This window comes from Amblyomma maculatum, chromosome 1, assembly GCF_055883805.1.
Source record: "Amblyomma maculatum isolate TAMU_Amacu chromosome 1, ASM5588380v1, whole genome shotgun sequence".
Taxonomy (NCBI): Eukaryota; Metazoa; Arthropoda; class Arachnida; order Ixodida; family Ixodidae; genus Amblyomma; species Amblyomma maculatum.
The window spans coordinates 192,821,977-192,835,757 of record NC_139344.1 but is presented as its reverse complement, the minus strand read 5'-3'; the positions used below and the strand labels follow the sequence as shown (position 1 = coordinate 192,835,757).

The window sequence follows — 13,781 nt, the reverse complement described above, 5'->3', positions numbered from 1 at the left end:
CTCTTGTTTCACGTTTAGGAGATAAATAAAAAACGAATCATAATAAAATGCGTTTTAAATATGTGATACAATGATTATTTTTGCAATACGTTGTAATTAAAATATTTTGAAAGCTCGCGACCAAGCCTAGCCTAGTCGCCTAGTCTTGCTCAAATAGTAACACGGTAACACCGTAAAACCGCGCGAATGTTACGAAAAATGAACTAGAGACGTAGGCCTTGTTGGGAAGATGAACCCGAGTGAAAATCTTCAACAACTTAAAGTTATAATTAAAGAGTGGGAAAAGGCATTTATCGCAGAGCATGGAAGGAAACCGTCTGCTGTTAGTACTTTGCATCGTCTCATCGTATTTGTGTCTTCGACTACTATTTTCCCAAAACCTTACGGCCGCGCGCTTTTTTATTTTCCTTTTAGGTTGACATCAAGAATGCACCAAGCAATATTTCAGGTTCACATTTTCTATCTTTGTAAGCTGTCTTGCAAACAGCGAAGAGAAAATGCGTGAGCCAGCATGCACACATTGAACGTTACGCTTTTCCTTTGCCATTTGATCTAGTTTACGCATACAGTGCTTTTTCTTGTGGGTGTAGCCATGCTTTTGCCATGCTCTGTTAGAATTGCAGAAATCTGGGCCCGCAGTCATGGTACTAACATTCAGCAGTAATGGCGCCTCTGCATGGAGTTGAAACAATTGTTCTTTCCTATCTGAAAAGCGTTTCGCTGTTTTCAGTATCCAGTAACCATATTTCTCAGAAAAACTTGTGCACAAATGTTTCCTAATTCTGTCGGGAAGCAAGAGAACTGGCGCGGGGTGCAACTGGCTTTCTTCTTCCTCTTATAACCGTCCCTAAGCACGTAATTTTGGATTTGCATTTTGGTGCTCGTGTTCTTCAACGTTCAAAAGAAATATGTTGTACAAGACTGCCTCCAGAACAGCTTCCTCCCAAAGTTAGCCATAAGTTCACACCTTTAGCTTGGGCAATTTGGCCTGAGATACAACGTTTGGTAAAAGTTTAGTGGTTTGCTTTTGGACCACACTGTGCTGCTTGTCATTCATTTTGAGAATCCCAAATCTCTTGGAGGTAAATGGAATTCGCGACCTTATCCAACTGAAATTTAAGACTTCCACTTATGCTGCTGGGGCCCCGCTACACAGTTTAGAAACAAACCCCATGCAATCTGTAAGCTTTTGACAAATGCTTACATTCTTTGTGTGTAAAGAGCCCAATGTGCAGTTGACCTGAGCTCAGTGGAGTGCTGGAAAAAATTAACTGCATAAGTACTTCAAACAGAAACGTACAAGAAGGCATATGCTTCTTGTATGTTTTGGACTGTCTACATGCATACTTCACTAAAGCACCGAATATAATCAAAGCCACTTGCCCATAATCTGTTTTCAGTCAGTGCTATATTGTTATGTGATTTGCATTGCCGTAAAGCATTCATGCACTTTTTTCAGAGGCTTACACTGAATATTGGAAGATCAAGAAAAATGTGCCTGAACATATAGCGTCGGTAAGCCTTCATTGTATGTTTGGGTAACTTCTTTTTTACCATGCTCAAGGAGCACGAGATGAGATGTAGTTTGTGTACTTTGGTTTTGTTCATAGGTGGCCTCAGATGATGGCGTATGGGACAACTCACTGAACAAGAAAAGGCCACCAGCTGAGGAAAAAGCAAAACATCCAATTTCAAATATTTACACGAGTAGGATTCGTGAGAAGCTGTTGGCATCATTTGAAGTTACAGTAAGTCTAAGCAAGGTAACTTAGACATCAAGAACCCTAAATGCCTTTTCACATTTCAGAGTCATTCTAAAGAAGCCCTCAAGGTGTGTGGTTATCGTTCCAAAAGTTTGCAAGATGAACCAGTGTGCCCAAAGACAGAAGAGCACAGGGAACACTTCAGCTCTGTGGCAGTTGAGCAACAAGCTGAGGAATGTACGCCAAGTGAAGAGAGCATAGCTGTAGCTGAAGATAGCACACCTGTGTCCCCTCACAAAATGGCATCAACTTCACGTACGCTATACTACAAGCACAGTCTGGATGAAGCATGGTTGTCAAGGAATAGCATTGCTGATGACGATGTATTTGTTAGCCCATCATCATCATCATCATCATCCCAACTGCCTCTAACATGTCGACCAAGTGTGTACAGAGGCAGATTCAGTGAGCGAGGCTATGTGAAAGCAAAGCTTAGCAGGAAAAATTCTTCAATTAACTCCTCATTCTCAGAACTAATTGATGATGTGTTTCTCAAGCCCATTTCTCCTCAAACTCCACAAAAAGGACAGACAACTGTCCCTTCCCCCAAGCTTTCAGAGATTGCTTCTGAAGGAAATTCTAGCTGTTCACGTTTAGTACTGCCAGAAGGGAAGACCGGAAACAGCATTAGTCACCACACACAAAACCCTCAGCACAGTTTTTCACATGCAAATAATCAAGAAACCCAAGCAAGCAAGCTTGATGGGTGCTTGGGCCAACCATCACAGAATGTGTACAAGTTTGAAGAGGAGTCTGTTGGAGCAGGACACAATTCTTCGAAAGAGGTAGCTAAAATTCCTGTTGCAAAGCATAATAGAAAACGACGAACAAGAGCGGACAGTACTAGTTCGCCTACACCAAGTGGAGAGAAGCAACGAAGAAAGACAGTAAAAAAAGCTAAGATCTCCAATGATTCTGGCTGTGGGGAGCCTAGGGAAAGTAAAAAAATATATACCAAGCCATCGGTGGCAGCCCAAGACGCAGTTCTGTGTGATGGTTCTTCAGGAGTTCAGCCAAAGAAAGCTGGAAAGCCTAATGTCAGCAGGTGATTAAAAATGATTGCATTTTAGAATTTTTATAATCTATTTGCGTTTGTGAAATAGCCAACATGTGCAAGTAGTAAATGTTCCATTTTCAGGCCAGCAAGGAGCAAGAGCCTTAATGAGAATTTTGTGCGAATTAACCTGAAAAGAAAGAAGTTTTCACGGGGTCATCATAAAGTGAATGTACGGCAACTGAAATTTAAGCAGTGGAAGAACAAACGGAACCAAACTTCTTGGGAAGGCACCTCTTCTACAAGTGAAGCAACAAAATGCTTTAAGTGTGGCAAAAGTGGCCATTGGGCACGGTCCTGCCCTGGAGATACAAGTAAGTGCAAGCTGGTTCCTCTGTTAAAGAGTTTTAGTGATAGAGAAGTATGCAGGCATAGTTAATGGGTCGAAGACCTCTTGAAAAAAAATAAGATAGGCATACCTTCAAGTATCCCTATCTTATGCTTGGTATGGCCTCCCGGTTGCTGATAATTGCCCAACTTCATTTTCCACAACCTCTGTGAGCATTTTTCTTTTTGTGTCCACCCCATTATTTTTCTTGTCTGCGTCTACCTAATAATATTAACTGTAACATTATCTGGTCATGTTCTCCAGTGTATGCATGCTGCCCTCTTTCTCCATTTGTTGCACTATCATTTTTCTTCCCATCACTTACGTGATCCTTAGTCTCCTTTCAACTGTATTTGTTTTTGCATTTTTGTGTGTGTTAATCATTTTCTTTTATTTTAGGCCATTTTGAAGTCCCTTGTGAGCCTGAAGTGATCCATTTGCCCACATTGGACGAAGCTGCTCAAATGGCATGTGGTATTAAATGCCTCGACACATCAGGCACCTTAACAAAGGTCTTCTGTTCAGAAAACTCTTGTACGCATTTCTCTTGTATATGTTTTTCTGTTGTCAGTATTTCATTCTGCATTTTATCTTCAAAATAATTTTTTTTTTTTTTTTTTCACAGGTGAAAAGCAGGACAAAGTACTGGCTGTTGCAAATGAAAGTGAACGCAATCTTAGTGCACATACCAAGGACTGTGAAAGAACAAGCGTTCAGCCTCTTCTAAAAGCTGACCATGGTGCCAAACTCCCAGGCAAGCCTTTTGCAGCACTTTATTTTATTCAGGGTGCATAGTGAGCAGCGCTTCAGCATTTGTACTCGTAATTTTTTTCACCTTCTGAACTGATGCTTTTATATCTGGAAGCTGAAAAGAGTCTACACGTGAGTTGTTAATGATGAATTGTTTTAGGCTGTCGAGCAAGAACAACTTGTTTTATTCCTCGCATTGCCATGTGGGCTGCACTGTGTGAGTTGCCGAATGGCGAGCCTTTTGTTTGTAGTGAGAGTGCTATACAACACTTTCCTCCTAGTGGGGGCTCCATAACCATCATTGTGTGTTGAAAACTACCTCAATCATCTGCTGGCCCGTTGGAATAATATCCAGGTGGGCCGTGATGTGCGCACTATCAAGAATTAGCCCTTTTCATTTGTGTAATCCCAGTGCGCATGGCCTGTGTTTGCTTTGAAGTTGGTGGATGCTTTCAAGGAGTGAAATGGCATGGCATAACAGTTGCCATGCCATTTGCCATATGCCCACAGTTGCTGTTGCTTTTTAACCCCAGAATAAGGGCAGAGGTATTAGAATTTTTGCTGTGAAAGCTGCTATAGGATTGTCTTAGCCATATATACAGCCTGACATTTTACCGTGGAATCTACAGTGCCAGCTGTAAGGCCGTAATTATTGAGTGAATATAATTTAATAGCCACCTGCCATGGCAGCCGGTTGCAAAGTAGAGAAAGAGAAATCCCTGTCTTCACTTTTAGGGGCGAGGAGGGAGAGAGCATTATAGACCCCAGGTGGCCTTGGGTGGTGCAACTGGAAGGTGGCTACAATATAAGTAGGATTTCCACTGTAGAATGTGGGGTTATGGGTCTAAGCCAAAGCTGCTGTATAGCAGCTTTCGCTGATTCATGCACTGAGCCAGTAAGCCTAGCTGTACTAAACTTTTTTCTACACTTTCTCTCAAAGTGGCTCAACCCACCTGTTGAGTACGGCAGGTTATCTCATTGGGTTGCAAACTGCACCATTGTAGATATGTTGGCCAAGATAAATGGGCCTGTGCTGCAGCATGTAGCATTCACAAGCTACACGCAAAGTGTTTATTCTTCCAGCAGCTTTTCTCTGATTTATACTACAATCTCGGTAGCTGCACAGTGTTACTTACCCTGTTGTGCTTCACCTCAGTACAGTGGTGCAAGTAAGACCACCATGTGCAACAGCAAGCAACCACAGGTGTGGCATAGCTTCCACAGTAGCATGTTTAGGGAAGACAAAGGAGGGAATCTGAGTTCAAGGCAACTGTGGATGTTGAACCTAGCAGCTTCAACTGTTAACAGCACTTGTTGCGTTGATTAAAAATTTACTTGAGCTGACATCACTCGTAAAGTTTCCTATTGTTTTTAGTACACTTCTAGTGAGCACTAGAAAGACATTTCAGAGTTCTGAAATGATCTTCACAATCTCCAAAACATGCTGTGTTGCCGTATTTGGAACTCAGTTCCTTATTTTTACTTGTTGCATTCTCTTTCACTTTCTATTTTTTTTAACACATATAGTATTTAACTTTGCTTTGAAGAGAGCAAGAATAGCACATATTTCAACGATGTTGAGACGGTATTGCTTTGGTTGGACTGTTTGTGTCTAATTGACAAGTCATGTACAGAGTGAAGGGTAGACAATAGAGAGATTAAATTCCCTGGGATCATTGCATTATTTCCTTCCAACTATACCAGATGTCCTTACTTTCTCTTGGTTTCTCTTGCTTTATGTTTCAGATACACCGAAATTCGTTTTTGAGGCGCTGTATAAAATGGGTTTCTCAGATTTCCGGCCTGGTCAAGAAGCTGCGATTGTGAGAATTTTGTCTGGTAAGCCCAGTAGATTAAGTAGCGGCGTTGAGAAAAGGGCTTTTTGACTGGTGTTATCAAATATCATTATGCAATCAGCTTTGAATATTTTATTTTTCTTTTTGTAATTCAAGGTTTGTCAACATTGCTAGTCTCATCAACTGGTTCTGGAAAGTCATTGTGCTACCAGCTGCCAGCATACCTCTATGCACAGAAAATGAAATGCATCACATTGGTTGTGTCACCACTGATTTCACTAATGGAAGACCAAGTAAGTGTCTGTCATTTATTATTTATTTAGTCCTGACATGTCAGTCTGTTGACATAGTGCATATATACCATATTTTCCTATGTATAACTCGCAGCTTCTATCTCTATATATTTTTTGGCAGTGCAACTTTTATGCAGAAAAAGCTGATAGGCCACCATGCTTGCTACCTTTTGCCGCACCTAATAGCTATATAATGCGAAATAAAATTGATTTTCAAAGAGGAAAAACTCAATTGAGCTTAAAATTTTATCAAACTGGATGCAGTAGCGGTGCGTAACACAGTGCCGATGCTTCTACTCAAGTATTGATGTCGGCATCACATTCATTTTGCTTCATGTGCATGCTGTGTTTATTCTTAACTCAAGGTTACCTGCGAGGTGAAGGGGCTGTGATGCTAAAATCAAGTTGCGTGCTGTGCCTTTGGATATACATATACAGGCTTTTTTTAACTGTTTATAGATTTAAAAAAAAAAAAGCGCCGATAGTATCGTGAATGCCGCCTTCACGGAATGTATATTTGGCTCAGCAAACACAAGATGAGGACATAGCAGTCAAAGTTAATTAATTAGCCAAGTTTTGAATTTTGATAGTTATTTTTTTAACTCTTCACTTTACGCTGCATACTGCAGTCTCAGTTTTGAAGACTGTAATCATTCAAGGCTAGTACAATTTGCAGCATATCCCTAAGTACAATAGGTATTGAGATATTCGCAATTGAATATTCAGCCTTTTCGGATCCGATTCGGGAACTGAATGCTCAGAGTGCAGTGGATATCCCGCCCATGATACTATTGACAAAATCATGACGGCACCGAGGCTAGCTGCGTCAGGCAGGCGCTCGAGAAGAGCGCATAGTCACTGCTTCAGTGAGCAATTTGCAGCATATCCCTAAGTACAATAGGTATTGAGATATTCGCGATTGAATATTCAGCCTTTTCGGATTCGATTCGGGAATTGAATGCTCAGAGTGCAGTGGATATCCCACCCATGATACTATTGACAAAATGATGACGGCACCAAGGCTAGCTGCGTCAGGCAGGCGCTCGAGAAGAGCGCATAGTCACTGCTTCAGTGAGCAGCACATACTCGTTTTTCATCATTGGCATTGAACTTGGAGGCACGTTTCCTGCCAACAGTGGCTTCGAAAAAGCAGCACGGTAATAACATGCAAACATTCCCTTTCTGCTCTGGCTGCGCCAAGAAAAGAATGATGTGCAAGTTGTTCGCTAGTGCTTTATTACAATTTTAAAGAATGTGAACTGATGACTGCTGCCCTGTGGTATCTTGGTGGCTAGGTTTTATGCATCAGGGATTCTGAAAGCATATTTGCCTTCAACTGCCATGCGTGCCATGAATCTCTCCTTCGTGGACTGCAGCAGTCGTTTCACAACCTGCGGGGGTATATTCACACATGCCTTGATGATTCTTTGTTTGAGGTCTGCCACGTCTTTGGGTTCAGTTGCGTAGACTTCATTCTTGATGTAACACCAAAGAAAGAAGTCTAATGGAGTTAGGTCGGGTGACCTAGGTGGCCAGAATGGGATTCCACCGCACTCTATCCACTGAGCGGGGAAGTTGCTGGCTAGCCAATCCCTTGCATTCGACGAGAAGTGCGCAGGCGCCCTGTCGTGCTGAAACCACAAGCCATGGACTTGACTTAACGAGACCTCGGACATGAAATCACTGACAGTGCCACTTAGAATGCTCGCTGTGTATGATATGACTTTGCTGTTAGATTTTCTTCCAGAAAGTACGGCCCCGCTACTCAATCTTAGTAAATGCCGCACCAGATATTCACTGACTGCCGGACTTGGTGGTGGTGCTCCCAGAGCGAGTGCGGGTTCTGATCTGACCAGTATGGGGCGTTGTGTACATTGACTTCCCCATTACGGCAAAAGTGGACCTTGTCTGTCCAAAGAACTTTCCTAAAAACGTCTGAGTCTTCGTCACATTTGATCAATGCCCAGCAGGGCTGGGCAAGATACTTCAAAAAAGCAACTTCGATACCTATACTCGATATATTGAAAAATTGTATTTTTGATACCGATACTCTATACCCTGAAAAATTGTATTTCTGATACCAATACAAGATACAAAACCAAAATTACGTTTCAATACAGATACTCGGCACTGTACCTTCGATGCTTCGATACATCACTGTAATCCCAATATTATAAAGGTGGTAATATGATTAGCGAAGTTGGGAAATTTTACCGTGCTTCCTGGAACCTTTAGTGTATTCATATAGCGCAGTTCTTTAAAAGGGCTTAAACGAATCTGACAGCAAGGATTTATCGTAGCTACTCTGTCTGAGCAGCTGGCCTTCTAAGAACTCCTCAATGGATTGAAGCCATGGTTACAATGAAGCAATCATTTCAACAAGCAGCCCAGCGTTCTCTGTACAAAACGACCTATGAGTACTTGGCTACATAAAAATAGATCTGAAACTTTTTCTGTTGTTTTTCATTCATACTATAGACCTTTTCACGACCCTTGGAGAAACCGGTTTGACTGGGCTGAGAACCAGGTATGGGGGGAGAATCCACAGCTTTTTCCTTTGTTATGAGCACAGCCCAGTCTCCAATATGGCAGCGCCCTTTGGCCAATTTTGAAAAGGTCTATAATAAGTTTACTTGCCCGGTGGCCCCTGGGTTTGTTCTGTGCTAAAGATGCAACATGCGTGCATTTGTGGAACTGAACAGTTATTTACCAGCAGTGCAGTAACAGACTTTTGATGCTGTGCATTCTTTGTCAAAATCTATAAGGAAAACAGCAAAAATAAAATCGCTGAACATTTTATTCGGAAACAGCTCTATGATGTGGCTGCGCTATGAGTGAGGCAAATGAGGAAAGCCGCTTTACATAAGCAAACTAGCACACCACAGTTTTGTATTTAATGCCTTATAGCCATGTCGACTCGAGGATCCTGGGGTACTTAAGAATCTCAAGCTTCACTAGCCTCAGTTGACAGCTGTAGGCTGGTTGTAGATAAAAGATAGAACGGTGCTTTTTTTTAACAGACAGGGACTAATATGATGTTAAGTCATTTCGCACATTTCAGAAAGAATTGTACCAGCTTTAACTTTAAGATACAAAGGTATCTTCACAAGTTTTATTCAAATTTTGCTAAAATGTTTTTGGGAAAAAAAGTTTTTCACAATGAATAATTTTTTATTCTAGCTATGTGCTGGAAAAGTAGATTTACGTAGCTTTCATGTTGTGCATTTCATAAAAATCCAGACGTCATAGTGTTTACTGAAAAACGTCAAGTGGCAGTCCCGTCCAGGTGCAGTTATAAAAAATGGGTTTGTTTCTAATCAAACTCTGTAAACTACAACAACGGCGATTAGCCGATTGCATCGTGGCCGACTGAGGCCTTAGAAGCTCGTGTTCTTGCCACCCAGCTGAGCCGACACGTGGAGGTCAGGGATTTGGAGAAGGTTTGTTCATAAATTGATGCGTTCGACAGCACACTGAGCATGCTGCTTGACGAGAATGAGGTGCCTGATTAGAGACTGACATGGGGCGGAGAGGCAAAGAGTGGGAGAGAGAATAGGGGCATAGCAGTGAGCATGGTCCCTACTGCGTGTTTGCCTTCCTGCGTTTTCGCTGTCACTTTTGTTTCTTTGTTACTATGTATCTGTTAATGGATTAGTGGCTTCATGGCACGCACTCGGTGCTGACAAGTAAACAACCTCGTGAGAACCTACTTGCCATTAGTTCTTTCAGTCTTAAAGGAAGAGAATCTGGACAGATCAGTGAGGTTAAGGAGACGGGGCATTCGGAGAGAACTCCGAGCAGGAGGTAACTTAGGTTGTAGTACTCTTCCACTAAGACTACTCCCGACAATAAAGTTTTCCCTCTCTCTCTTTCTCAGGTTGTTACTACCGCCTGAGCGTGTGCCATCAACCCAAAGTCTGACTCACAGCGGCTTCAATAGAGGTTTTTTTTAGTGTCGAGTATCTATAAAATATATGATACACAAAAAGTGTATTTTCGATACCGGTACCCTGATACTTCCATTTGGAGCACACAATATCTAATACCGGTACACAAAGTGTATCTAAAGATAATATAGAAGATACATGTATCGCCGATACTGTCCATGACTGATGCCCAGTTGCTGAATTCATACCACTTTTTATAATCGTCTTTCTCCAGACAGAATAGCGGGAGGATCCAACAGCCTCGCCAATTTTACGGATGCTGGCTTCGGGTTATGTACGAACATAGGCGAGAACATTTATCTTGAATCCTTCACTCGCAATAAATGCCTTTTGCCTTCCTTGAATGAAGCACAGATCCTGTGGTTTGGAACAAATTGTGGAATTTAGCTGTCATTGTATGTGATGGAACCGGGCAGCCAGGATTCTCGGAGACTTAGAGTCTTTAGGCAAGGCAAGCATTGCCATTCGTTTTTACACAGGCAACAACCATCTGCACCTTCCCGGTCAACTAATGTCGCAATTGCAGCTGCCCTGCCATTCCAACGCACATTCAGAATTCATACTGTATATTGTAATAGCCTTGTTCGTTCTGTTAACAGAATCGAAAGCCGCCAGCGGAGCAGGGGAGATTCCAGTGAAAAATAGTAAGTTGCAAGCCAATAAGCCACTGGTCCTTTTTTGTCCGAGCCAGAGCGGAAAGGGAAATTTTGCACGTTATTTCTATGTTGCTTTTTCGAAGCCGCTGACAGCAGGAAGCATGCCTTCAAGTTCAATGCCAATAATAAAAAAAGAGCACGTACTGCTCACGGAGGCAGTGACTATGCGCTCTTCTCGAGCGCCTGTCTGCTACAGTCGCAGCTAGCCTTGGTGCTGTCGGCTGTCGTCATCATCTCGTCAGTCTCTTATGTAGTATCATGGGCAGGATTTCTGGCGCACTCTGAGTGTTCGAAAATTCAATCGCAAATATCTCAATATCTGTTGCACTTAAGGACATGCTGCAAAAATTGTATTAGGTTTGAATCTTTAGTCTTCAAAATTGCGATTGCAATATGCAGCGTAAAGTGAAGTGTGAAGGCAGAATTTACAGTAATATCAGTGCCTTTCTTTAAAGAATCAGTAAACGGTTTAAAAAAACGCCCTGTATTATGGAGAGTGGGATCCGGGCCAGAAAGACAGTTTGACATGAGCAAAAAAATTATCTATGTCACACACTATCCCTTGAGATTACTCCGATCGTTAAAAGCAAAAATAAAAATAAAAAAAAATTAATTTGCAGGAGGGCTATGCGAATTGTTGAGTGTGAGCAATGTTAAAACACTCCATGCCCCCCACTGGCCCCGGCCGCAATGCCTTGTCACGCTGCAAAGTTTGCTGAATAAACTAGGCATGCTCGGCTTTCGTGAAAGCAAACACTCTGCACTGCCAATCGCACCATAGCATCTTGGCATGCTGCCAAAGACTGTGCTGTGGATGGTGCGGACAATGGCAGAAAGGCAGAAAATTGAGGAATAGGCTAAGAGCTTAGTCTGAGAGCCATGTCAAGGAAAAGCAGCATGTTTCCAAGAGATTGAGAAACACCTTTTCCCTGCACTGACGAAAGTGTCCTCAGCACGTCCTTATGCACTCAAGAATAATTTTTTTTTTTTTTTTTTTTCGGGGCAGGTTTTATATGCAGGGAGGGGGGAGGGGGGGGAGAGTGCAACTTATACACAGGTGCGAAATTAATACACCAGGAAATACAGTATACATATTGTCAACTAGGAGCACAAGTGCCTGCAGTCCTTTTCCTTGGCTTTGCACTGAAGTGGCCATCTAAACCCTCCTTTGTCCCTCAGGGGGCAAACCCAGTTTCGAACACTTCGGCCTGCAAAGGTGGTTGGAGTTTATGCACTTGAAACTTCGTCTTTAAATTTAGCCCCCATGTAAACACAGTAACTCAAACCACTTGTGCTGGTTGAGGTGTTCATTGGGCGCTTAATTCTTACTGCTCTCTTTTCCTTTCAGATTGTGTTCTTTCACCCTCCTTCTCACTTTTACCTTCTTGCTTGCTTCTGACATTGAGCTGTTGTAATGCCCTTATTACTGGAAACCCAATTACGGGTCCTGCTTCTGCTATTGTCCGCAGTTCCTGTAATGACCTCACAGTAAAATAAATGCTCTATACCTTGAAGCTTGTCACACACACATGCAAAGCAATTAGTATGTATCAAGAAATAAACTTGTGAAGGATTTAAAGTAATGACTGAATTGTACTTTTTTCATAATAGATAAGCAACAAATATTTAAATGCCATTATTCATAATATTTGTTATTGAGAAACTAGCTGGTCATTATGAGAGATGAAAATTTTTTATTCTCAGCCTTTTCCAATTAGGTAAATGCTTCAAGACAGAGAGGCTTACTTAGATTGGAAAAGGCTTGCCGTCTGGCGTGCTACTCTGCACTGAGGTATTGGAAGAGAAGACAGTTAAAATGGGTGACTCACTTTAGGATTAACTTTAATGGAATAGGAAATTTTTCATTTTATCAAAGTTTGCCTTAACAGAAGTGCCTGTAAATAAAATGTCAGCATGCTAGATGTGTTCATTTAATGTGACATGAATACAGTGTAAAATAGCTTTCTAGAGAGAGGATAATTGCAGATAGAGTGTGATTTCACTATGCATAAAGTGATCTGAAGACTGAGAGCATGGAACTGGCTTATGTTTTCTTACTTGAAAATGCTTTTATTTTTTCACCGTCTCATCTTTCTCACTGCTTCTCACAGTGGCTGCTACTTTGTGTGTGTGTTCGTGCGTGCACGTGTACGCATGCATGAGAGAGAGCGTTTTGCTTTCTGTCTGTATAAACAGACTGAAGGTGCCCAGAGGGCAGTTCTATCTCTCTCTCATTTCTTTTCATCTCAGCCCCGCCGTGGCGGAGTGGTTACGGCGCTCGACTACTGTTCCCAAGGACACGGGATCGAATCCCGGCCTCGGCGGCTGCTTTTCAATCGAGGTGAAAAGCAAGGCGCCCGTGTGCTGTACAATGTCAGTGCACGTTAAAGAACCCCAGGTGGTCGATATTTCCGGAGTCCTCCACTACGGCGTCTCTCATAGCCTGAGTCGCTTTGGGACGTTAAACCCCACAAACCAAACCAAATCATTTCTTTTCATCTGCAGCATGCCTGTTGCCAACTCCACCAGCAAACACACCATGCAGCTTTGTGCCCGTCACAGGCAATGCGCCCAAATCTGACAATCTCTGCATCGTGTTAATGCATTTTGTGACACCGCGTCAGTTGAAAATGTCACCCCAGATTTTTCTAGCCAACAAGCAGGTACACTTTGCGCATGTGCACCTTTTTTGTGTGGGAGGCAGTGTACAGCACGAGACATGCACGCGATGCCGTGATCTGGCCATGTTAAATCTTTGCCAATGCTGGTGTAATGGCTCAATGGAGCTATGGTGTCCCATCATTTTGTGCAACGGTAAGAGAGCTCCCCCCCCCCCTCCCCCCTTTTCCCCCCATTACAGTCAAAACATTTTGCAATAGTATTGAAGTGCCATGGAAATACAGTAAAACCTTGTTAATTCGAAGTCCTTGGCACCGCGAAAAACCTTCGAATTAACCGGGGTTTCAAATTATCAAAAAGGGACGAAAAATTGAAAATAATTACATGATACCTTGGTGTATCAATACAGCCCCTTTATTTAGATGTTCACTTGAAGTAGTCATCGATGCGCGACTGCTTGCCGCGGTAGTTCGCGGCACTGCAAGTCATGTCCTTCAGTTGACTAACAATGCACTGCATATCACTGTTACCACCACTACACTCCACAAAACCTGCGCAAAACACTTAGTGACTCT

The 13,781-nt window shown here is 42.4% G+C and overlaps 1 protein-coding gene across 3 annotated transcripts in view; it reads left to right on the top strand.

Annotated features, from left to right (window-relative positions):
* Positions 1-125: 125 nt before the first annotated feature.
* The window catches only part of RecQ4 (RecQ4 helicase), a 50,571-nt gene continuing 36,915 nt past the window's right edge, over positions 126-13,781 (top strand). The window contains exons 1-10 of one of the 3 annotated variants that reach the window (XM_084589944.1): positions 126-322; positions 415-448; positions 1,460-1,515; positions 1,611-1,748; positions 1,808-2,808; positions 2,902-3,131; positions 3,545-3,679; positions 3,771-3,899; positions 5,642-5,734; positions 5,848-5,984. In XM_084589944.1, the coding sequence (XP_084446070.1) occupies positions 230-322; positions 415-448; positions 1,460-1,515; positions 1,611-1,748; positions 1,808-2,808; positions 2,902-3,131; positions 3,545-3,679; positions 3,771-3,899; positions 5,642-5,734; positions 5,848-5,984 (2,046 nt within the window). In that variant the 5' untranslated portion in view covers positions 126-229. Of the gene's footprint in view, positions 323-414; positions 502-1,459; positions 1,516-1,610; positions 1,749-1,807; positions 2,809-2,883; positions 3,132-3,544; positions 3,680-3,770; positions 3,900-5,641; positions 5,735-5,847; positions 5,985-13,781 lie in introns of those variants that run through there. The other 2 variants (XM_084589943.1, XM_084589945.1) reach the window with 2 other exon arrangements.